Source organism: Strix aluco, chromosome 1 (genome assembly GCF_031877795.1).
Source record: "Strix aluco isolate bStrAlu1 chromosome 1, bStrAlu1.hap1, whole genome shotgun sequence".
NCBI classification, from domain to species: Eukaryota; Metazoa; Chordata; class Aves; order Strigiformes; family Strigidae; genus Strix; species Strix aluco.
In genome coordinates, this window is record NC_133931.1 from 68,232,928 (window position 1) to 68,260,122 (window position 27,195).

Here is a 27,195-nt window from a genome sequence, read left to right on the forward strand (position 1 = left end):
TTAGTGATATATTTGGCAAACAGATACATGGTATTTTCATGTCTCTAATAAGACTGTTTTGTTCTCACTGAAACAGTAATTGCCTCTTGGGAATAGTAATAAATTCAATTATGCTCATAATATGTTTCTAACCCGATATTCAGAAAAATGTTATTTCTAGCATGCTTGGTTCAAAAAGTTTTATGTATTCCTGATCTGGATTGTGCAAATTAGGATAATATAACTATTGGCTATATTGGAAACATTCTAGCTTAAACATACCAGGAGATTTTGTCAAAATGAGATCTCTGCTGCTAAGAACGAGGTGGTAAGTTTCGGATGAAAATAAATTTTTAATTTTGAAGAGAATGACCTCGAATCTGTCTACTATAATTCATTAATGAAGCCAGCAAAATGAAAAATTTAGAAAACAGCAAAAGCCTCTAAAATTCATATATCTGCCCATTTATATTCTTCAATGTATTTTACCTCCAAATCCCACTCATTTGAAAGAACATGATAAAAATAACACCAATAATTGGAGAGCATGACCATGATTTTATACAATCGAGTTTTTAATGATGCATTTTGACAAAAGAAGCTGAGGAAGATCAACCTCCCCCCAGTACCCACCAACTGAGCAGGAAAAGCCCCTCCTTCGAAGATGGGAAACTTGCATTCAAATCCCTACTTCAAACTAGACACAAAACCTGAAAACATTCCTATGTTCCTGTAGAAGGATAATTTATAAAAATAGCCACTGTTTAACTTTTTCTTAAAAGGTTAGGTCATTACAAAATTCCTCATGCCTTCACTGAATTTTAGGATACACCTTCAATTATCTGCTTATATTTCCTGGTTACTTCTTTTTTGACTAATTGAATATCTCCTACAAATTTTTTGTTTTCTATCATTCAAAGATAACTTGCAAGTGTCAAAGGAGATAATACTGTTTGGTATACAACAATGAAGTATGTCTGTGCAGATGCCAAAATGCAGTTTCTTAGTTCTTTTTTCTTTATACTTCCTACACTATTTTGGTTTAGGGTCTATTTTTGAAAATACTGTGTATGCACCCATGACTGGAATTTGTGCTTTTCATAAATTGCTTGATATCTTACAGCTGCATTACTTGTGATAACTGAAAAAGCTAGAAGTCATTTATTTAGTGGACAACACACTTCACAACCACCAACACTGAAAGTGTCTCCACAAAGAAACAGACCATTCTGGGCCTTATTCCATACTTGAAACAGGTATGATGTTTATTTAACACAAACAAAGATCCACCTTTGTGAAACATTAATGTTTAAACAAATGTTGTAAGATGTTTAAACACATGTTGTAAGGTTCAGCTAAAGAGTTACTGCATTTATGAACATGATGCTTCTTACATCTTGTACAAGCATTTCTTTTCCACTTCCCTTTGCAACAAAAAGCCTCTATTTTAAACTTATCCATAAGGTGCTAAAGATCTTTTATTTTTTTAAGCAAGGCTATTTTTCCATCATATAATAAGCACTGATAGCTTAACAGCCTTATATAAAGTTACTTCCATTTGAATCATATTTCCTCTCAACCTTGAGCTTTAGCTGGCTAGCCTATGTTCTGAATGTTGCTATTTGATATCTTCACACAAATCTATCTGCACCTTTCCCGATATCTTGTTATGAGAATGGTGAAGCGGTTACTATTTATATATCTATGTAATAGACCTACAAAGCTACTTGATAGTACAACTCATTATTAATAGAAGCAGCTATCTAATTGTAAACAATGAGTTAGTGAGGGGAAATTAGTAAGTGGTGAAAGCATCAGAAACATCCTGAGCAAAGAAGTAAAAGTCTCTGCTTGTTTATACACTCTAAGAATGAAGCTTATAAACAAACCCACTATTTTAGGTACTCTTTCAGATAAACAAAAATATTATTTGCATTTATTTTAAATTATTTTAATATCATTACAATTATATATAAAATTATAAAATAATCTTGGAAAATGGACTGAATTGATGAAAGGTAAAAAAGTTCCACTTTTAAAGAAGTTCCATTTTCCCATTTGACTACCACTGCCTATGCATTCAGAAGACTGTCATGAACTGACAAGGAATGCCTGGGAAGGTATTGAGCTCATGAAAGCAATAATAAAAGTTTCAAATGCAGTTGATAAAGAAAGTGATGTGTTTTATTCCTCTGTTAAGTTGAAAGAAAACAAAAAAACCAACCTTTTGAACTGAATGTACTACACATTCTCTCTCTTTTTTTTTTTTTTTTTGTGCTGCAGCTTTAAATTTGCTATACTAATCCAGTTTGCCAATATCAAGCAAACAACAGGAAGGTGGGATTAAAGATTCAGAATTAAGAATAAATAAAACATCAACACAAAGAACTTCCATGCGTTGCATAAAAAGCTACAAACTTCTTATCACCTCTCCAGGTCACTTATTTTTTTAAAATAACAAATAAGTTATTTGAATGGGATAGTGAAACAGCTTAGTTCTTTAACAATTTCCTCTGCAGTTCACAAAACATTTAGATTATGTTCCTGCAGAGGAATCAGATTTAAGATTCTTAAAAGCATCATTTTTATCATCTCAAGACCTTAGTTTTAACGGTTTCTTTTAAATAAAAACTTTCAATTCTTTCTTTCATAGGACTTGACACTCCAGACACTTCAGTTTAGTTTCTGAGACTCAGATTGATTCATTTTGGGAATATCAATAATTAGCCGGTTTTGCACACGTACCAGGGTGGAAGCTGCAGTGCCCAGAGGGTTAGACTGAGGCTGAACATTACTGCCGAGCAGCTTGGTGGCATCTTAGTATTAGGCTTAGGCACTTAAAAGTGACAAATGTGAGAATAAACCATGCTGTGGGTTTGGCCCTGGAGAGCACAATTATCTTTAAGTAGACAATTCTGTTGAGTTCTATGGACTACTCATGAGTTGAAAATTAGGCACCTTCTACTTTTCCTGGCAAACTGGGGACATAAAGAATAATTACGATGAACAAAAATGTGTCATCTCAACCAGTTTACACTGGGACTTGATCCTGCTTCTATTAACCATGGCAAAATCCCCCGTGTGAGCACAGGCAGGCCCCAAAGAATGAGTTCATCCATTTGAATTACACTTTTCTCATTTATATCAAACATTTTTTTGACATGTGTTTACAACTTTTAACTCATTCTTTAGAATTTGTAGGGCACCGGCACAGTTCTTGTAAAACCTAAGTGGCAATAACATTAGAGAATTGAATCCTGCTGTTTTCACATAAATTAAGTACAGTCGTTCTTCACATGCTGTGAGATCTCCTGGAGTGATTTCTTAATACATTTCAGACCATTTTTCAGAATTAATCCATGGGTAGTGTAAAAGATATTACAATTGGTCCTCATTCTATTAGGGGGCTTTAAAATCTGGCTGTTGTCCTACTGAAGGAGAGGCAAAATGTTCTAAAAATATTACCTTAATAAATCTTTGGCAAGGTTGTGGTGTATTTGCTTCAGCATATTAAATAATTTTGTTTCAAGGATCTATTCAGCCTTGTAACTTTTGTCTCTACTTTCCCCCCCCCAAGAAAATGTCATTTACTAAAATAGAAGCTGATCAGGCTTATGTTAAACTCAGTAACAGAATTGCCTTGAATTAAATAGCAGTGAGATCAGTCTCAGACTGAAAGACAGTGAGGACAATTATGGAAGTGATTATACAGAAAAGGGAGATTAAAATTAACAGCTAAACAATTAAGTGGGAAATAAACTAAAGAATACATGCAAAATGAAAAAGGCCAGACTAAAAATACAAACAAAAGCTATGGTTTCCAGAGACAAAGAAATGGATTAGAGGTCCAAATCCTCTTGCAGTTTAGTAGGAGCTGAGTGTCTATCTGTTGCTTTTTTCATTCCTGGCCAAAATTTTAAAATTTGAGGAAAATAATTAGGCAAATATAAAGTCCAAAGGGAGAAAAAAAGCCCCAAAACCTATGGCAATGACTGAAGAGCATAAAGGGTAGGAATAAGGAGCACATCATCAACTACTAACCAAATATCAAGGCTAAATGCTATTTGGTAGCACAGGGTCTAGTCCAAGTGGCTCTTGCCCACAGTACACCAAGACAGTCACAGCTTTGAGGTGGCACTGCCCAGATGATTTCCTTTTAGTCAGTTCCCCCAAAAATGGTTAAACAGAGAAAACTTGAAGTGATAAGGGAAGAAAAAGTATAAATAAATAGACAGAAGGTTCATACATCTTCTCCCTCTCCCTGCTTTACCATTAAAGGCAAGTCCCTGTTTCCAGAGCTGCTCTCAGCCAGCTCCATGACTTTCAGAGTTTTAGCAAATTGCCCAGCATCTCCCTCACCCCCCAGCCTGCACCCACCCCTAGGAACCTGTTCCATAACCTCTCACATCTGGCTTTTCCTCCCTGCTCCTCACCGCAGTCTCTTGGTCTATGTTTGATGTGGTTTTCAGGATGCCTCTCTGCTCTTATACCACCCTGCAATCCTCACTTTGTGCAGCTTCAGAATTTACCAAGAAAAGGTGCAATGTGGACCATGAAGTTCCACCTTGCCTAGCTGTTCTCTCAGTGGGGCAGACATAAGATTATAAAAAAATCAGTAAAAAGGAATAAAACCTGCATTACACATTGCTACAAGACACAGAGTCAGAAGTGTTCATGATCCGTAATTAAGAATAATATTAGCTGAAAAACCCCAAGTGCTTCTGAAGATCTGGATACATTTAAAGGTCACATTTTAAGGTACACCTTTGAGAAGATAAGGTCTATAACATCTACTGTTGCCACGAATGTACATGTTCTCAGGATGTCTGATTGAGAAAAACACAAAGTCCGGATAGTCACACACACTACAGTAGGTAGCTGGACTTTATGAGTGGTATCTTTACTCTTTCCTTCTCTCTTTCTGTCTCTCCACCCCACCCCACTGTTTGGTTCCTTCTTTCTGTACAAAGCCTGTTTCCAGGTGCCTGCATCATGGTTGAGAACAACTGACTGAAATCTGAAAGCCTGAGTACAACCTGGGATGGATGAAGACACTATTGAACACCACAGGTGTGCAAAAACCTTCATGTGCTCTGTTTACTTTATTGAAGGCAAAACACTGACAGGGCTCACTGAGATCACCAGGAATCACAGAATATCTGCCTGGTTTTGGCAATTCATATAAATTATGCTAATTAATGATACAAACAAGATAAAACATGCTTAATTTTAGTGACTGAGTAAATCACAAGACTTAGATCCTCTTATCTTTGATGTAACACCTTTGCAGAACTCTGGATTGTAAAGGAGACTAGAAGACAATTGCTATCTCCAGAACAGATAGTGTTCCAGAACAATATGCATCCTATCTTGAACTATTCCAAACAGATCACTTGCCCCTTCCCTATCACTCCAATCACTCAGTGCAGCACACTCTCTAGGAGAAAGTGCTGCTACACATCAGGACTACCAGGACTGAGGAGAAGCAGAGCTGTGCAGTCTGCTACTACCTAATATACCAGATCTTTCTGGGTGGAGACTATGGGCATTGTACTGCAACCTGGAGTACTTAAAACAATCTTCTTTTCAGCCTCAGCCTAATCAGTTATATCCAGAGAATACTGGATATAGAGAATACAGAGAACATCATTTTATTTACCTACTTGAGGGAGATGCGTAACAGAGAAGAGGAGACTATGCTCCTCCTTAGGGCCATAGTAGCCTTTCATCCCATAGCAGTTCCAACTTGCAAAGGCATTACTCCTCTTAAACGTAAAGCATGAAATTCTCAGTAGAACGTATTACAGAAGTCTAAACGTTATGATCATATCTAATATTCTCTCTATTTTAAGTATCTCTATTTAGTATGTCAGCTTAAACTCTATTCATAGGATATGTCACTGGCATTGCTAATTTCGAGTCTCTCTCTTCCATGTAATGAATGCTTTCAATTATTTTTCCACTTGCTTGCATTTTTCCAGTTGGCATCACATCTCGTTTCACACCCTTACTTCTAACTTCTTTTTTTGCTGTGATACCATGGTAATTCTGAGATTAAAAACAAAGATAGATCATTCTCATTCTCTTTCTCCCACATATCTGAAGCACTTTCTACTTTGGCATACATATGCATTTAATGAAATATTGTATTGCTTTTCCTTTATCTGCACAACCAATAACGTTGCTATTAAGTAAGACATGATCTAATGGTTGTATAATACACTGACCACCTTCTCAGAGTCACTGCTTTGGATAGCTTTAATTCCAGGTAGTTGGAGTTTTACAGTATGACACCTAATCTCCAGGTCTGACATGGAACTAAATAATACTAAATTTGGTGTTATGAATTCTTACCATAAGAAGACAACTATTATGCATTTAAATATACTTGATTACTTTTCCATAGAAAATGGGCATACCAAGGTAAAAAACTAGTTAGTTTGGGAACCAATTACCCACTCTAGCACAGAGTCAACACTATATAATTTCAAAGACTTACATAATACCCCTATTCAGCAAATTATTTGACCATATGTTTAAAGTGCTTTGCTGACTCTAGAATACATTTAACACTTGCTTCTGTGTTTCAGCATATTGATTTATATACCACATCCTCCTACAACCAGTGCCTCACAGAGTGGAAAATGGTAGTACAACTTATCAAAGAAATCCTTTCAAATTTTAAGGAGTTACTGGTGTAATTTTGGATCATGTTTCAGTGTCCTTGGAATATTACAGCATAAAACATATGCCGTATGCAGATGTAGGTTGTAGAGAAGTCAAAAAGACCGGAGATTGCAAAGCACTTCACCCTCCAAACAATGCTACAAACATTGTGCCATAGAGGAAGACCACACAATAGATTTGGAATGTAATACCTACAATTTGGAAAATATTTTTCCTGAATTTTGTGGGTAGCCTCAGGAGTATTTAAGGACATCCTATAAGTGTTGTTAAAAAATTATTAGAAAATTAAACAGAGACCATATATAACATACCTAATTAAATAAACTTGCTGTTGTGTATATACTGCTACTCTGGTCAGATCTAATCACTTTTGAAATGTCAAATACAAAGAGGGTGATTACTTGGCTTAGAGAAGGGATAACACTAACCACAGCTTTTTAGTTTTGCATGTCCTTAAGAAAGCTGAATAAAAATTTTTTATTTCCCTTCATTGACATGGCTCTTGTCTGTGCCTGAGATGTAGTTGTTATACCCACATGTTTTTGGCTCAATGACTTTTCATCACTTTCCATTGTAGCTGTTTCTTTTAAAGACTAAGCCACAGTCTTGAACAAAATGGGAATTTTAAACTAATCTCTAATATGGCTAGAATGGGTAATCAAACTCATGCATTTTCAGGGAAATGGACCATCAAGAGAAATTTGTACTGGTCTGATCCTATAAGAACCAGTATCTGTAAGTAGCCCTCAATAAAACCATTAAGTAGATTGCCTACACAGAAATATGGATGTTCATGACATGGAGCCAAATGCACATGCTGTACCCAGCACTTAGTGGATGTTTTGAGGAGAAAGGAGGAGAGACAGAAGAGTTACTGAACACAAAAGTAGATTTGTCTCCCATATTTATGAATACCCCAGCATTAATTCAGAGTTTTCTAGATACAAGGAAAGTTCATTGCCACAGTCACTGTGGCCATGTAATTCTAAGAGAAGCATAAGCTGTACCATTGAAAAAATTATAATTGGAGGAGGAAATTTTATGAGAATTGTTTTAATGAGCAGGGGTTTAGAAAAAAAAACTCATAGTCTGCTTCTGAAGGGTTTCGTGCATCTATGAGTATAATACTAATTGCTGTCAGAGCTGGGATTCATAAGGTAAATCAGTAGGCATGCATAGGAAAGCACAATCAGCAATGCTTCTGTACTGGACTGAAACCCTGGAAAGCCAAAACTGGGGAGAAATCTCAGAGATTCTGCTCTGTTGATATATCATTTAACTATGTTAAAAAAAAAAAAAAATCTCCATTTAAGGCATGTGGCAACACTTCTTAATCAAAGTTTGGCTTTAAGAACACGGTATTCTCCCTCACCCCTTTCTTTTATTGGTCCATTAAGCCAAGTGGTTATCTTACTCAAGTGCCTGTCCAGATCTTTCCCTCTGTGGCAGACAAACAGACTTAACTGAATGTCACAGGTATAAATAGAAATAAAAATAAGAGATATGTAAGGTAAGACAGAACAAAGCAGCCCTCACTTAAATTTTGTTGCATTTGGAATATGAGAGTACTGATTACATTTTGAGAAGCAAATTAGAGAAAAAATCAGATAGCAGAAATATTCTAGCTCAGAGGCACGGTATTTTGGATATTGGTTCATTTTTCAGAGTTAAGACTGAGTTGTTTCACATTTAAAGGAGGACTTAAATTTAGCTTTATATAGCTAAATCTGGATAGAAACCTGTTCCCTAGAACAGCTCCATGCTGGTAAGTACCTCTGGTTCCCACTTTCTTTCCTTCTGTTCAGCAGTGCTCTGCTGCTTCAAGAGGAGGGTTGTAGCCTAGTCATACAACAGCCTACGGTCTGGCAGTGAAGTCAGGAGCTCTGAATACAAATGCCTCAAGGCTGAGCAGACATCAGGACCTAAAATTTGAACCTCCTGCAACTAGATTCTTCTGCAATGGAGGGTGAGAAAAGAATGGGGATTGACATCAACAACTGGCTTCCTAATGACACTTCTGCTCCATTAGAAGCTGTTTCACAAAAAAAGGCATAATTGCTGGATAAAAAATGGATGCTGGTATCTTCCACTTCCTATTGGCCCCTATGTATTCAGGGAGTTATATACTAGTTTGGTAGAGGTGGACAGAATCATCCTTTTGAAGTTTTTGAGGCACATCTTTCTACTAACTGTATAGAGATTTTGCATTCTAACTGTAGGAAGACTGAATATTCTCTTCTTCTCCTTTCTTTTGCTGCTAAAATTTAGGTGTCTAAAATACAGCTGTGTCCAGGTCCAACTAAGGAAGCTAAGACTTTGCACAGAAAATCCTGTAAGTTCACCTATATTTTCTAGTGCATCTTGGCATGTACTAAAGAGTCTCCAGTGTTTTGAAATGGTATAACTGAACAAGTCACATGATATTTCACTTCTATAATGGTTCTAGTCATTATGGAGGATTTCAGTTGAAATATTGGGATGTATCTGCACTAACTAGGTTTAGGCATCCAACTTTCATGCTTTCAATTATTATCTGGAAGTAGAGTTTTTCTCTCTCCAATGATGATATCAGAAATTCAGACTGCTAAAAAAAGGTGCTATGAACTGCAACTTTCTAGAGACTTGAAGAAGGATCAAAAACATAGGGAGGATAACTCCTGAGTAAGTCTGATATTCTTAGACAATGGGCCAAGCATTGTATTAGGATTTTTTGAGGACAAAATATTTGATAAATTAAAATGCTGGTTTTTATTGGTTTTGGAAGGAATACCCTTGTGAAGTTCTTTCCCTTTCTTTGAAAGGGTCTCTGTAAGTCAGATTGCATATTACAGTGAGGAATTAAGACATTACAAGCTTCTAGGTGGACATATTTAATTTGGTTTCAGAGTTGCTTGTTTTGATTTAACTAGAATAAATTCTACGTGGATCTAGGCTTGTGTGAGTTTATAGTGTAGCCTGGAAGTAGTAGAAGTCTTTGGAGATTCAATCAAGAAGACTGAATAAAAGACCTGGACAAACAGCAGTCATGAAGTCTAAAATAATATGGAATCTATAAAGAAAACACAGCAGCTTCACAGATATTATTAGCTGTCATGCTATGAACACAACCTTTAATAAATCATCTTCATATATATAACTGCAAAACAAGAAAGTACATCTACACTTTTAGTCTGAGGGCCAAATTCCAATGCATCTGAAGCTTTCACTACTACTACTACTACTACTACTACTACTACTACTAATAATAATAATAATAATAATAAAGCTTTGTGCATGTTTCAGAATTTGGTCTCAGAATCTATCCCAGGAAAGAACTAAGAGAATCAGTGATAAAATGCAAAGAGACATCGAACTACTGAACTCTTCTGTTTGCATTTCTTGTAGAGCTTCCTCAAAGACTATCTTCAACTAGAATATATAGAATTACTTACTGTGCAGAGTGTCTCAAATGTCTTTTCGGAGACAAAGGATCCATCAAGACCAAAAAGAAAAATAGATGCATAAGAAAGCATTCCTCCAAGGATAATAAGGTTGTTCATGTAGGGACTGGACATCTTTATTAGTCTATGGACAAAAGGTGATAGTGCATTAAAGAGGAAAAGATAACTGCTAAGCTATTAGAGCAATAAAGAAGAGCTTTTTGTAACCAGGCAAAGAGATAACCATTCTTGTAGAACTCCATTAAATCTATAGGCATGCACACTATTTGCTGTTTTATAAAGTCTAGCATTGTTTCAGGTTTTTGAATGTTTAGTAAAAAGGTCTCCTATTTTACTGATGGATTAATTAGTTAGGGTTAATGTTAATAGCAGACAGTCAAACATAAATTAAAAAGTTACACTTTCCAGACAGTATAAAAGAACCTGTCTTAACAGATAGACAATCTGTTTCAATGTAAATATATTACACAGTGATTTCAATTAAATAGTTCTAAAATATCGTATTTCCATATTTTTAACATTTTCCATATATATATATGATAGACTCTACAAACATGGAATTTAAGTATGAAAGAAGTAGTGATAGAAGTAACATGAGTGTCTTACTTCTGATTTCTGTTTTTGATGTTGAAGAACAAGAAAGCACTGGCCATTATCATTCCTAGGATGGTGAGGGCAGAGAGGATACTGTAGAGAGGCAGGGAGATCTTGCGTAGCTCCTCTTGTATAATTGTTTTGTCCTTTGGAGGCTCAAGTCCTAGAATTACAAGAAGAAAAAAAGGCTAAATCTCAGTCAGATGTAAAATTTCTGTAAGAAAGTTTGCCTGTCCTTAGTACTATACCTTGATTTAGCATATTTAGCAACTGTGAACCAAATCAGTAGCTGATGAAATCATTGACTTTGACAGACATATGTTAGTCACATTGATTGACAAGAAAGTTTGTATTTCTGGAGCAGGTAAACATCTTCTTTGGAAGAAAAAACACAAGTAAACTCTAATGCAGAACCCCATAAAATATATGCTAACTATCCTCATTTTAAAGTGTAAACAAACACTAAAATGCGTACTATGACTAAATTTTACCATGAGGTTATGCTTTCCTGAAACAAGTGACAAAGCAATGAGTAGAAAACAGCATTGTTTCTCTGCATACTGTCATTATGACCAGGGCAAATTCAAATGGCCTGTGTGGATACCTACCACAGCTGGAGACCAGCCTTGGTGTGGCACCACTGGGGCAGGGCTGATGGCCCTGGAGGGCTGAAATGGAATCCTGGGCTGTGTGCAGGGTGGGGGAAGCCCTGAATGGGCAGGGAAGGCAGGGCTGTTGGTGCTCTCAGGACTCTACAGGATGGAACAATATGGAAAAATAGATAGCAAAGGTTTTATAGGGACAGACCCACTTTGCAAATCCCTGCAGATGTGGACTTGAATGTCTGAACTTAAAAACTATGTTTAAAGCCATTTACTTGATTGACAGTCAGCTCCCACTAATTAAAGGCTTCTCGGTTTAATGAGAAGAATTACTTTCTGACAACTGGAATAAAGCTCTGCATCCCCTACTTCCCACACTGCATTTTACCTGCTTACTAGATTTTTTCTTCATGCAGAAGATTGGCAAAAGGCCTTTTGCATCACTGTCTTCCTTCAGAAAGGGATTTGTGTGCCCTGCAGTGCCTGAGCCTGTCCTTTCACATCAGCTCTGTGGGGCAGCAAAGACAACCACACCAGGCTGAGCAGCTTCATTTCACAAAATGGCTGCACAGGCAGATCTCTGTGGATCCGCTGATCACAGAGCTGTAAGTAACTAACTAGCAGCTGCCATAGCTAAATTTCATGTCCACTCTTCTGTTTTGCACCTAGAAGAATATTCAAGGATTTGTACAGTAAAATAGCTTTATCCATATCAGCTAGGCTAAACAATTCAGACCATGGAAACTTGCTATCCTTTGGTCTTTATGCCCAACATTTCTGCAAAAAAATTTCCTTTTAGGTGATCACAATAAAGGGGCAGTCAAGGGACCATTTGCTGATTTGATATTGGAGAAAAGTACTCAAGATTTTCCCCGTTTCTCTTTCCCATCTCAGAGCATGCGTTTACAGTACACTTCACAGAATTAGGCAACAAGTAACAAGCCAAAAATACAATAAATAACTGTCTGAATTAAAAGACCTAATACCAAAGAAAAAAACCTCACCCTGCTGTATCTAAAATATACAAAGTATATTAATGATTATTGATTTATTATGATATATTTATTAAATATAAACAACCAGTGATTCAATAAGATGTATTTTCTTATTTGTACACTGGCCATTCAATTCAATTGCTTCTAATATCATGAATTGTGGTTCTCTTGAGTGCAATTTTATGCAATGGCTTAAACAGGGCTATATTTACTACTCTTCATTTCAATACTTAAAGTTACTAAGTTTTTTATACTGCCTGGAAGACGTAACAACAGCGTCCTCCACATCAAATACATGACTGCCTCAATGAAAGTTAAGGTGGCTAATGGGGAAGGTTCACTGTGAGTCACATAATGCATCTTAAAACAAATATAAGACAGGCTATCTGTGGAAGGAATACCAGATGTGGTCAGAACAAGAACTAGAAGTCTGATCCTGAAAAAAAGTCTGAACAGAGAATTTTCCCCATAATCTACTGTCCATAAAGTCATGGAGCTATGAACAAAACCTGTCTCCTGTTAGTTGTTTCATCCTGTATATATTGTCTGGAAATTAACGGTATTGAATCAGTATTCAACCACATCATCAGTTCCTCCTTGCAGCAAAAATAATCTGATGGGTCCCAGACTTTGGCAACTTTGGCAACCCAACTTTGACAACCCAGACAGATTCTGCACTCTTCATTTCCAAAGCTTCATCTCCAGACAGATGTGAGAAGTGCATGTAGATGGCTCTTTTAAGTGCAGAAAGGGATACCAAAAGGAAAGATGGAAAGCTCCAGCAGATGCACAAGTAGTCATGGGTTAGATAACTGCACTTAAACTCCAGTCATGCTCATGCAAACCTTGGGTGTTGGGACACTAGAGGCAGGTGTAGTAGAGCATGGGATACAGCAACTTGATACTCATCCACCACACAGATCTCACAAAGCTGACTTTACATTCTGTTACTGAATTGCACCATAGCAGAGTTTAAGATTAAATCTTTATTAGCTTTAAAAATAAGGTATATGCCTATATTCAACAGGAGAGACCCTTAAAACTAATTTCAGCTGACATCTCAGAAAGCCATGGGTATGACTGCACTCCAAGTACTGTGAAGGCAGAGGAAGTCCCCATGTTAACTTTGAAGCAGTACGGGACAAAAAATGGCAAGAAGATACAGCAACACAGGCTATATGCCTGCTGTGGACCTCGACAGTGCTGCTGGGCTGAACATCCTCTCTGGCCCTGGTTCACCTTAAAGCTAGTCTTAGTATTTTGAAATACTATTTTTTAACTGCCTAACAGACATCTCACAAGGAAAAACAACCACTGCCGCCTTGTGTGTGCAAACACAGCACACAAGAGCATTCCTCAAGTGAGATGAACTGGGGGAGTGGGAAATGGGGATAGAATTAGAACATTATTGATCAGTGACATATCTGCAGCTTGTTGAAATTTCAAAGAATATTTGTCTACACAAATAAATTTGAATTTGTCCTGGTCATTGGAATGAAAAACAAGTATACAATATCAAAACATTGTGATTTTCTGTTCAGAACTCTCCTTTTTTCTTTTTAAACACAGCTCAGTTCCTTCCCTTTCTCTTTATACAGTGTCATAGCTTTTTGATATTAAAAATCCTGAAACAGTGCTCTAACAGTATGCAATCTTACAAACTACATACAGCTATCCATGTCATTCCTGTACCTCTTTCCAGTTTTCTCTCCTACCTTGGAACCTGATGCTGTTGTTGCTTATTTCCAGTGTGTCAGCCACAGCATTGTACTCTCCCACCTTGACTTCCTTTCTTTCTGCAGAGAAACAAACAAGAGTGATTGTTTATGGCAGTTCACATGCTCTCAATTATTTAACTGATTTTGCCTTCTTTTTTGACAGTACGTCAAAAGGAAATGTGCCTGAAATGCGTGAATTATTAAAGCAGAATGCCAGACAGCTAACATCATTAAAAGAAATATTTCTTATTCTTTAAAGAAACATGAAGCATTTTTAAGAACTCATTTACATAATCAGGAAATTGCTGTTGCTGGGCACAGACATCTCCAGCTGAAAGATCACACACTTGCTTACTGGTTCACACCACACAGGACATTTTGCTAGGAGAACAGACATGGCTAAATCACACATTCCACTCTCATTTAAACAACTAGGACATCTTGCTTAGTGAAATATTTCCCAGAGGAGTTGTAGTGGCAGGATCCGGCCAGTATGGAGTAGACTGGCTAGTTAATAGATATGCTGGGAATCTAATCTCTTGTTCTGACTGGGAATTAACAACTCATTAGTACCCTGACTGCAAAACATACTATGTTATAAAATTAAAGCCAATGTGCACTCGAGCTAAAATTTTACTGTTACTCTCATCTCCTATTTTGGGACTATCGTCACATATATGGCCTTCTTGTACCTAATTGAGTAGAGTAACACAGATATAGAAACTTAATTTGTTCGGCTGCCTTGGCCACTGCAGCTGAAACACATTTGTCCCAGCTTTCTGGTAACATCTGGCATAAATTAATTTCTGCTACTTCTGTTGGGGTTTTGGTATGGCTTAAAAATGCAGGAACTTCGTAAATTATCACTTTTACACTAAAACTTTTACATTTTGATCAGAGACTTATAAACCACAGTCACATTGGCAAAAGTTTTCTTTGATGAGCTGGCTCAGCAGAGCCAAAAATTTCCTTTCAGGCCTCTACATCCGGGCATGCACAACCCAATTTACATTTAAATTCTGAGCTCATGACCCTATTTGTGACACTGATTTTGGAAGCTGATGATCTTGAACTCGATGGCAAATTTGAAAAGACTGTATTTCACCCAACAGCTCCACATTAACCTTTTCTCCTTTCTCACTCAAAGTGATCGTGCCTGTTCAGCTCTGCTGAAAGGAGCAGCTAGCTCCATTTTTGTAAAATCTCCAGGCTGATTAATACTAATCTGAGAGCTCACAGGAGGCAAAAGTTTTCCTTACATAAACTACGCTTCTTATTGTTAAAATTGTTTATGCAAAATAGTAGACTGGGCTGCAAATCTGGCAGAGATACTATACCCCCATCAAAAGCTGGAGTCTGCAGTTCTGAAAATTCATTTGCCTTTCACATGATCACGATCCACTTGTGGGGCCTTAAGACTAGTTTGGAATAAAAGTGCAATCCCCTGGTATCCAGCAGCAGTTTCACAAAGCCCATCCACACAGCATTACATATTCTTAAGAGTAAATATAAGTTTATACTTTCTGTCACCAGTTGAAAATTCTCTGTGAAATAGACAGTCTGAAACAATAAAATCTTCCCAGTAGTCTTCTAAAAGCTAAAATGCTTACTGCTAAAAACTGAACCAATTCACTTCCATCTGTATTTGTAGCATGACAGCTATTACCTGTAGATCTAAAACACCAAAACACAACCTAGAGATAAGAGAGACAAACACCAGAATACATACCAACATACAATTTGCACATTAGATGCCAGATAGTCCACAGCATCTGTTTATACCAAATAGGGAGGACATGCACCTTGGTGTTGGTCTAGCCACAACTTTACAGCAACAGGCTAAAACCTGATATCTCTGATGAACAACAAAAATAAAAGATTAATTGCTCCACAAACATTTTTGTGTGGAGCACTTACTGGGACTAGATTAGATGTGAGCAGCACATAATAGGTGGGGAAGCATACACAAAAGAGAGCATAAATCTGTGGTCTAACTGATTATGGTACTGCTATTGAGAAACTTTTTCTGTGATTGCTTCATGTGACATACAATGTCATTCCTTTTCAACATTTATAAATTCTTACACGGCCTGCTTTACAGATGAAGTAACACCGAGAATGTGCCTATGATGGTAACTGGAATGTAGTGCAATGTAGATGAGGTAGCCTACAACTAGCTAGCTTGGGTACCAGGAGCTAGCCCTTGTAGGAATGGAGCTTGCTAGAGCTATTCAGAGAAACAAACTTTCATGGCAGACTGAGCTGAAGAGAGAGACTTTTTTTGACTTTGAAACCCAGGAGTGTTGGAAAAAAAGCATTTAGTACATAGCAACCACATTATCAATGCCTTCTCCTCTACAAATGGGAAAGGACAGTTCATAGAGCACATGCCAAGGTTTATTGAAGTCAAGAAAAGCCATAAAGTTATTTGATATCTTAAAGTAGTTACAGTTGTGGAAAGTAGTCTATGAGGGAAATAAACCATATTTTTATTGATAGGAAGTATATACTATCCATTTCACAGTATCATTACAGGGCTGCTGAGGGAGAGACACAGTCTTTGTGCTCTTTTGTACTCCCAGCAAAGAGTACAACTGCAGCTGTTGGTTTTTCAGTTCCCCAAGCACAAGTGCTGATCAGTGACAAAGTCACCTCCAAATATTAATTAAAGGAAGCAAGGAGGCAGCACTGTGGCTCTCTGCTCTCTTGCATAGGCCAACATTGCTAAGAATGCGACTGCAGGCTCTATGTTTCTATATGACATTTCCTCAAATTCCCTTTGGAAATTCTGAATTATTCAAGTAAGTATACTGTTTGTATAACGTAGCTCATATCTATCAAAATCCCTTTGCGTTCAACAAAATGACAGGAGGAAGCGGAACTCCTCCAAATAAGCACACCAACAAAGCACAGTATTCAGAATATGATGTCAGCTTCTTTCTGTAGTGCTTTCATTATTTTTAACTTGATCTTTCCATTCTCATGATAGAACAATTGTATTGAAACCACCCTGCTCAGGTTAAAATGCAGAAGAAAAATATGAGGGAAAATATACTTGTTTCATGAGATAATGTTTGTCAATACCATGACAGGAGCTGTGGGATTTTAGAACTTGAATCTGCGGCAGTTCTTTCACACAGGAACAGAAAAGTATGAAAACTAACCAAACCAGAGAAAACTGGCCCAGAAATATGTGAGTGAAAATTATACCTAACAATTATAAACAACTAATCCTTATCATTAATTTATTGTGACAGAATAGATTACTTATATGGCCAAGATGAAAGCCTTCTGCCAACAAAGAACTGAACTACTCTTAAAGGTGAATTAAAACGTTTCCTTCTACATGTTTTATTACAGAATTTTATAGCCCACTTTAAGTAACTCCAGACAAATTGATGCACTACCACTTAATTAATTGGGTCACATTTCACAAAGCTAATAAAACAGATTTTTTAACTGCATATCAGGTAGTTTAGTACATGTTCTTGTTAGATAAAAGCAAAAATAATCCTGCAACTGACATCAGCTGAGTAAAACAAGCTTACCAAAATGCACAACAGTATTATGTTTGCCAGTATGACAGTTACCCACTTACACTGAGAATTTCCAGATGAGACTATGCTTAGTTTCAGTTTATTGCATTATGTGTCATGATTTCCATTTCCACAATTTTATAAGTGTACTTATACACACCTCATGAAGATAGTTTCTACTGAGAGATATTTAAGGATGAGCAAAAGCACTTGCAAGGTATAAGAGATGGGACAGATGGATTTCCTTTGTTTTCCTCTATGTAGACAATGCTGGCTAGCTCCTAAGGATGCTAAGACTTTGTCTATATTTAAAGCTTGTAGCACCTTCAAGTATGTCAGTCTGACTGAAATGGTACAAATAACACTAGTGATGATTCAGTTAAGCCAATATAAAAATGTTTACACCAGTATAATTTATGTTTATAATAGTAAAGGCATTCTGAAATAACGCAGTATCCTACAAAGTTACGAAAAGCTGTAGATTGATATGTGGATGCATTCATGAACTCCTACATGTCTAGTTGGTTATATCAATGTAAAAAACTATGTCTAGGCCACCAGAACAAAGACAAATTAACAGATCTGCCCTAACTTTACAGTGGTGCCCAAACCACATGTCTGTAAATGAAAATTAAGGACCTCAAGGCTCTAGTTTACTGTAGCTTAACACTACTAATACTTTGTTATGTCACTGTAGCCCTTTAGAAATTTAGAATTCCATGCAAACTACAAAGGTAGACATGTGCAAGTGGTGAGTATTCACTTTCCAACAAATATAAAGTAAGTTTTAAAGTAAATTTAATAAACTTACTATGGACTATTCTCCAGATAAACTAAGGGTCACTGAGGTTTCTCATCTAAAGGACACTTAAGCTATTCTCAACTTAGAAGCAACAGAAGAAAGACATAACCTATAGCTGAAAGCATACACAACATCTAGGTCTTAGTTTGTCCTGACAAAACATCCCTGCATAAGGTTCTAACTCCATGTCTCCTTCTCCTTGAAAAGTTTTTCAGATTTTTTTTATATAGCCTCTCCTGCTTCTCCATTCAGGAAATTATCACTGTGCTCCCTGACGACCTTCCTCTAACATGAGTTTGCCACTCTTTGTCACCTGCCCCTCTTGCTTAACCACTGTAATTCCGTGGGAGTGGTTAGATGCTTAGCACATTAGAAAATCTTCCTGCGATATGCAGCACTTAGCAGCCTATCTCAGGATCCAATATTATTAAACCTTGTCCTACAACAGAAACACTTAGCTCTCACACATTGTTCAGCCATGCCTCACAGCCCACAGGACAGCTGGCAGCTATGGGGAATATTTACTCATCAGATCTCAGAAGAATTCTGGAAAATGCCCAAGTGGCTGCCAACAGGTGAAAATGGGCATGGACCATACACACCTGAAATGTTTAAAGATCCTTAGGAAGAGACTGACACTTAAATTTGGAAATATTTTAATTTCAAATCTCAAATCAATATCCTAGATATGAATCAAAAATGATGCCACTGCACAAGTACTCACACTTTCAAAGACACATCTCACCTATCTGAAACTTCACCATTCAAGCTATTGGCAACTCACTGACAGGTTCAGTCCAGAGACAGGAGAATGGGTGCACAGACACATTACATTATGGTGTCTTGCCTTTCTCCAGTTTGGCTCCTGGCCACATTCCCTTCTAAAGAGTGAATGTTTTTCTTTAGCATTTTAAACTGTCAGTCACCTAGCAATCATTTGTCACTGACAGGTCTTAGCTCTTCTTTCTTATTCCCTCTATTGGTTACAACGAAGGCTCCTGATGAGCTAATGTGTCACACTGAGCGACAGCAATCCTGCGACTAAAGGTATTAAGAAGATGGGTTGAACACAAGCTGTGAAAAACCTTAACTGGAGACTGAAAACTGATGGCAAGTCCAAGAACACTTCCGATATTTCAGTAAGTCCTGTGCAAATTGCCTTCAAAGTCTCTTCTAACCTGTTTTATTCGTCTCACTCATTTTGAAATCCGTTTCACAAAATAATGATCTATCACAAAAGGTGGAAATGCTGTTTTAAATGCCTTTACATTACTGATTTAAAGCAAGTGTCATGAAAGCTAATTTCCTTCAGAATAAATACAGAAACATTTCATGTTGTGGATCCTGTAGAAACTCTTAGCAAATTAATGTAATCTTAACTTTCATAATATATCCTTGTCAAACAGGACCGGGAAGCTTTTCAGTTATCCTTATCACATATCAGCAATAACCAATACACGTTGAAAGCTTCCAATTAAAAAAATAAATCACAAGAGAAGCTTATAAATAATGAATGAGCAAAGTCTTTTTCATTAATTTCTATCCACTTGTAGGCAACCATTTCTTTGTTTAAAGACAGAAATGCTGAGATTAAGAATCACAGTTCAAATAATTAAGAAAACGTCTGGTCAGATAGAATATTATTCTTCAGCAGAAGCTGCTAGAAAAGAAAGAAACAAGGAAGAAAAATATGTTACCTTTGCAAGGATTTGAATTACCAACAGTTTTTATCCTTGTAATTAGAGTTAAAATTCTGTTTTGCCCAAACAAATATTACCTTCATCTTTACCTCCTGCATAACTATTTCCTTCATTTGAAGTTCTTGTCTAGTGTTTTATTTCTGAAATCCCGGATTCCAGTGCACACAACATACAGGAAATCCTGAATTATGAAAGCACTATATATAGCAAGTGATAATTACTGTTCATGGACAGTTCTCAAATGCTTATCTTTCATTCATCCATAAAGCAAAACAGACAGAAAGGTTAAACCAGACAAAGGCCAAACTGTGTATGTCAGCCTTAGAGTCAGGATAAAAGCTAAGAAGTCTTAACCCTGAGCTTATTTCACTATGTTAGTAATGGTATTTAGCCAACAGGACATAGCAAGCCAGCAAGCAGCACATAAAATTTCATTAAGTACCCTGAACTCGTAAAAAATCTAGTTGTTTTATAGCCCAAGAAGATTTTTCCATAAAAACTTCAAGCATCTGTATTTTTAAAAGCTTATGTTTTTACCTTCCTGATTTCACATCTGTCTCCTATTTTGCTTGTTAGACTGGCTTCTAGCTCTGCATAGAAGTTTAGTAATATAGTTCATGTGGTTTAATACCTAAATATTTAGGTATTTATTCATTATCAAAGTACAGTATCAAAGAGGTATACAATGAAATAAAAAAATTATGACTTTGAGTTTAAAACAATTACTTCTTAAAATCTGAATTGGTAACACCATCATTATACCTTTCACTCAGGAAACTGAGAAAGGTATGAACAAATATACAATAATGAAGGCAGATTATCCATGAAGTATAATGACGGGTGTGATGAAGCAAGTGTACAGATTTACATTAATTCTTCTAAAAAGAAGTTCCTGTTTCTTAGGATGCTTAATAAATTCCTTGATAGTTTGAAATAAGGTTGTATAAGAGATCACACTTTTTTTTTGGTTTTAATATTTCTAGTATAAAATCTTAACTGAGAATCATAATCAAACTGTGGAACCATTGAAACGTATGTCAGTAATTTGAATTACTTTTAACTTCATTAAGGAATTTAACAGATACAAACAAATATTCAAATAGGTAAGGTATGATTATAATTTAGGATACATGCATGTGCAATAACTGCAACATCTTAATCCCGTTAAGGTTTTTCCTATTCTATTGTTCATCCTCTTTTATGATTTGATTGCCTTTTCAAAGAATGAAAATCCTCATCATTCTGAGAGTTTATTTGCCAAAGTAAATTATTCTTTGAAGTCATACAGTACCTCAGTGTAAGTATACATGTGTTTTATAATATTAGTATTTATCTAAATATAACATGGACTACAAACAAAACCTGATATTTATTTCACTTATCACTTGGAATCACCTCTTCCTAGCAAAGTCCAAAGCCAGTGTGCTTTTCTTGATTCAGAATTTAGAGTGAGAAATAGCAGTGCATGTGTAAAATTACAAGCAGCCAACATGAGAAGGAATTTTCTATTTCTCAATTATTAAATAATAACATGACTTTATTAATTGTTGTGTGCCTTTAAGTACCTTTACCCTCATACACTAGTCCATTTTCTGCAGTGGGTGTGCTAGGAGATCAACCTGTGCAGACACACAGGCTTGGGCTGGCTTCCCAGGAGACCTCCGAGGAGCTTCCCAGGTTTGAAGGGCCATTCAGGCAGTGACATGTTTGGACATGGATGCCACTGCAGAGTAGTCCCCCTGGCAGCAGCCCAGGGCCCAGCAGCAGCTCTGTCTGTCAGAGTCTCTCCAAGAGAGGGACAACTGAAACCAGGACTATGCAGGAGGTGGAGGTGCCAGTGAGAAAGGCTGTGGCCACCTTTTGTTGCCTCTTGAGATTAATTTCAGAGTGCTGAGATGTCAGAGTCTGTGAGACACAACTCAAGACATACCATGATATCGCACTAATTCAAAGATAAGGGACAGCAGACCATAGGATGGCAGAGTATCCATTTTGACAATCTATGAGACTTCCAGAGAAACCCAAGACGACAGAGCAGTAGTGTTTCCAGATCTCTTATACAAGGGTAATAAATGCAATTATTATCTCTCTGCTGCTCTGGAAACTGAGTCTGAGTAGGTACAGTGTGCACTACTAGAAGAGTCTGGCAAAAGAAAGATTTGAATCATTATCAAAATACCAGAGAATGTTTTTTTTAGTTAACCCAAAAGTTACTCATGACCTTAAGTCAAATTCATCAAGCAATGTCATTTAGCGAAGAAATGACTAGGAGTAGCACTGCTGTCAGTCTTTTTGGACTCACCAGGTTAAAGTTCATCTGTAGCTGAAAAATGCAAGACACCCAAGACAGTAGCCTAATCCTGACTTCCATCTGCTGTCTTAGCATTTAAGCTTTCCATTCAAACCTGACCGAAGATGTGACTGGCCACCACCAGGGGATCTCCTGACAGGAAGGACAGCCCTGGGGACCTGGATGACCCTGACTCTAGCCCAGCTTCACACTCTGGTTGAATCAGACAGATCAGGGTGACCTTTACATCCTCCGGTATATTTAATATTCTAGTACTTCATTTGATCTGATGCCCAAAAGAAATCTTTCACTACACTTACCTAAACATTACTCATCTAACCAAAATTTTAAATTCAATTCAACATGGAGTGTCACTTATTTTTTGCAGTTGAGAAATAAAAAAACCCCAAATCAGTTACTTAAAAAATCTTGGATGGGTACTTCTTTTCCCAGAGAGTCTTTTCTGTCAGTGTGGTGATGCACAGCACAACCATTGACAGTAGCCCTGGTCTGTGGACAGCTTCAGTTGACCTGAACAGTGCTGCCAAGTGTCTGCCACTGTGTTTTCAGTGACTGCTCAGACATACAGAACAAGCTGCATGATGCAGTCCTCCTTTTGAGGGTTGGGTGGCCCTTCGTAATTTTACAATAACCAAACTTAAATGCATAACATGACAGAAATAAAAACATCCCCCACCACTAAAGACACATGCTTGGCCAGAAGACAGGATCAGAGCAGCATGCCAGCTATTGCATAGACGTGACGAAGTGTCTGAGTGCCTCACAAGGTTGTTTTCCCTCCACTTAGCAAGGCATGCCTGCTTTCTGGTAATCTCACAGAACGCAGGGATAAAACAAAGCCTCAGTTAGCGCACATTTGGATGCATACCTACGATTATATGTTTAGGGCCTTCCCTCGCCATCTGTCAGGGCTGTGCTTCCCCTCCCCTGGGAGGGGAGGGCTCAGCACATGCTGAGCAGCCTTGCAGCAGGCTGTGCCTGGTCTGCTCCCGCTGAGTGGTCACAAAACGAGATGCTCTGGCTTCTTCCTTACATACTGCATCCTTAAACTTTTTCAGAGTTAAGAGTGCATTATTTAGAGGCTGGAGTTGCACAATTACCCTGCCTGAGATGGGAGGACGGAGCAGCAGCTGTTGTGTGTGTTACGAGTGTTGGATCTGAATTACTCACTATGTCCTTGAATATCCACTCTTGCCATTACACCAGGTGGCCTGTGAAAACACTGTAGCACATAAAGAGTTTTGAATATCTTCTTCATGATTCAGGGTCAAACTCAAAGTCAGAATTCCCAACTGCCCTCACCCTAAAATACAAAATAAGGTAGCTGAGTCAGCGTTGAACACATTTATCCAAAGTTGCAAACTCTATGCTCTTTTCTGTCTTGCAATTTGTATGGTAACTACCAGGGCTTTTTCCTGTACAAGAAATCCAGTTTTGACTCACCCAGGCTGGTTTATTTCAGGTATTTTATTCAGGAAGAGTACGGGAAGCATGCCCCCCAAAAAATTTAGAGCAACAAAGACCTCACTTGTGTTAACAACCTGCATCTACAAGCAACCCCTTGCTGAGATATAGGGGAGACTATAAAGGCTCCCAAGTAGTGATACTCCCCTAGATCCTCCAGCTTCCACTGCTGAAGTGAAGAGCGCTGTCACTTAAAGAGCCATTGAAAGCCACAGACATTGAGCCTTTCAAGCTGTAACCCTCCCTTGACAACCAGCTCCCCATGCAGAAGCCTGTCTCAGGGCTTAGAGGCACGTGGGAACACAGATTTCCCTGTCCTCAGGGAGGTACAATCCCCATCAGGGACAGGCTTGCTGCTGTTACATTTAGGGACCTCACACCAGGGAGTGAGAAAACAAGAAATGTTACACAACCCCAGGATGCCCATCTAAGCCAAGTATCGCATGATTCATAGGGTGAGAAAAGTGTGTTCGGAAGTGCTACTTTCAGTGTTTTTACAAGCAGAAGTGGCTGCTGGGAAATTCCTCTTCAAAGTCTGTTTCTTGACTGTCTTTTTGATCCCCAAGAGGCTACCTGAGAAGTTTGGAAAGTTTGGGGTACCCACCAGGAGGAGGGGTGCTGTGAAACCATAAGCACACATGTGAGGAACCTAAAGCCTGGGGATTGGCCGAAGGGTGCAGGTGGTGAGGCTGTGCAGCACTATGCCCTAAGGCACTGGAAGACATGAAATCTCTGTGTGAAATACTGGCAGCTAGAAAAAATGCCCATGCCCTGCTCAGTTCTTAAAGGCTTTAAGAAACAGGTCCAGCAGATGGATCCACTCACAGGAGACTGCTGATCTACAACTGAAGTGGTGGGTTTCCAAAAACCAGCATTTGATAGGTCCTGTGTACCAGCCCAGACCACTAGGCCCCTAGTGATATTTCTCACTTCATGAATTTTTATTTGACACCCTTTTTTTTTGGATGTAAATGTATGTGAATTGTATGTCAGGATAAGGCCAAAAACAGTTTTGAAATGTAAGATGATAGTAACAGTCAAATCAGACTTTAACCCACCCTGATACACATTTTTCATGTTGGTAGAACTGTTTGGCTTCCTTTACCACCAGAACATTTTAGTAAGATGCATTCTAGTCTTCAAATTCAAAATTTATCACCACTACTATTTCTCTGTTTTTTCTTTTAAATTTTAATGGTCTCAAAACTTAGAGGAAAAAACCCAATAATATTTGCAAAAGAAAAGTTCATTCAGGAGATGATTTTGGTTGAGTTAGATTTTTTTTTTCCCCACAGAATCACAGAATTGTCTAGGTTGGAAAAGACCTTGAAGATCATCCAGTCCAACCATTAACCTAACATTGACAGATCCCAACTACACCATGTCCCTAAGCGCTATGTCAACCCTACTCTTAAACACCTCCAGGGATGGGGACTCCACCACCTCCCTGGGCAGCCCATTCCAACGCCTAACAACTCGTTCTGTAAAGAAATGCTTCCTAATATCTAGTCTAAACCTTCCCTGGAGCAACTTGAGGCCATTCCCTCTTGTCCTGTCACTTGTTACTTGGTTAAAGAGACTCATCCCCAGCTCTCTGCAACCTCCTTTCAGGTAGCTGTAGAGGGCGATGAGGTCTCCCCTCAGCCTCCTCTTCTCCAGACTAAACAACCCCAGTTCCCTCAGCCACTCCTCGTACAACATGTGCTCCAGACCCTTCACCAGCTTCGTTGCCCTTCTCTGGACACGCTCGAGTAATTCAATGTCCTTTTTGTAGTGAGGGGCCCAAAACTGAACACAGTAATCGAGGTGCGGCCTCACCAGTGCCGAGTACAGGGGTAAGATCACTTCCCTGTCCCTGCTGGCCACGCTATTTCTCACACAAGCCAGGATGCCATTGGCCTTCTTGGCCACCTGGGCACACTGCTGGCTCATGTTCAGCCGGCTGTCAATCAACACCCCCAGGTCCCTCTCTGACTGGCAGCTCTCCAGCCACTCCTCCCCAAGCCTGTAGCGCTGCTGGGGGTTGTTGTGGCCCAAGTGCAGCACCCGGCATTTGGCCTTATTGAAGCTCATACAGTTGACCTTAGCCCATCGCTCCAGCCTGTCCAGATCTCTCTGCAGAGCCTCCCTACCCTCGAGCAGATCAACACTCCCACCCAACTTGGTGTCATCTGCAAACTTACTGAGGGTGCACTCGATCCCCTCGTCTAGATCATCAATAACGATGTTAAACAGGAGTGGCCCCAAAACTGAGCCCTGGGGGACACCACTCGTGACCGGTCACCAACTGCATTTAACTCCATTCACCACAACTCTTTGGGCCTGGCCATCCAGCCAGTTTTTTACCCAGCAAAGCGTGTGCCCATCCAAGCCGCAAGCAGTCAGTTTCGCCAGAAGAACGCTGTGGGTGTCAAAGGCCTTACTGAAGTCAAGGTAAACAACATCCACAGCCCTTCCCTCATCCAATAAACAGGTCACCCTGTCGTAGAAGGAGATCAGGTTTGTCAGGTAGGACCTGCCTTTCATAAACCCATGCTGACTAGGCCTGATCCCCTGGTTGTCCATTATTTGACTTTTAATGGCACCCGAGATGACCTGCTCCATGACCTTCCCTGGCACTGAGGTCAGACTGACAGGTCTATAGTTTCCTGGATCCTCCTTCCTGCCTTTCTTGTAGATGGGTGTCACATTTGCCACCCTCCAGTCCAATGGGACCTCCCCATTTAGCCATGATTTCAGGTAAATGATGGAAAGAAGCTTGGCGAGCACATCTGCCAACTCTTTCAGCACCCTTGGGTGTAACCCATCCGGTCCCACAGACTTGTGTGCATCCAAGTGGTGTAGCAGGTCTCTGACCACCTCCTCTTCAACTGTGCTGGCCTCAATCTGCTTCCCCTCCCCATCTCCCAGCTCATGAGGCTGGGTGTCCAGGGAGCAGCCAGTTCCACTGCTAAAGACTGAGGCAAAGTAAGCGTTGAGCACCTCAGCCTTTTCCTCATCCTTAGTTACCATGTTTCCCTCTGCATCCAGTAAAGGAGGGAGATTTTCCCTAATCCTCCTTTTGCTGTTAACAAATTTATAGAAACATTTTTTATTATCCTTAACAGCTGTGGCCAAGTTGAGCTCTAGCTGTGCTTTGGCTCTCCTAATCCTCTCCCTGCATAACTTCACTACATCTTTATAGTCTTCATGAGTGGCCTGGCCCCTCTTCCAAAGGCAATAGATTCTCCTTTTGTTCTTGAGATCCAGCTAGAGGTCCCTGTTTAGCCAGGCCGGTCTCCTTCCCCGCCTGCTTATTTTTCAGCACACGGGAACAGCCTGATCCTGTGCCTTTAAGACTTTGCTCTTGAAGTGTGTCCAGCCTTCC

General features: G+C 38.7%; 1 protein-coding gene across 3 annotated transcripts in view; it reads right to left on the reverse strand.

The window, feature by feature from the left end:
• Window positions 1–27,195, reverse strand: part of GABBR2 (gamma-aminobutyric acid type B receptor subunit 2) — a 489,241-nt gene that overhangs the window by 158,155 nt on the left and 303,891 nt on the right. For all 3 annotated transcript variants that reach the window (XM_074824225.1, XM_074824235.1, XM_074824243.1), the window contains 3 exons: window positions 14,013–14,093; window positions 10,713–10,863; window positions 10,098–10,230 (listed from right to left, as the gene is read on the reverse strand). In XM_074824225.1, the coding sequence (XP_074680326.1) occupies window positions 10,098–10,230; window positions 10,713–10,863; window positions 14,013–14,093 (365 nt within the window). The remainder of the gene's footprint in view (window positions 1–10,097; window positions 10,231–10,712; window positions 10,864–14,012; window positions 14,094–27,195) is intronic.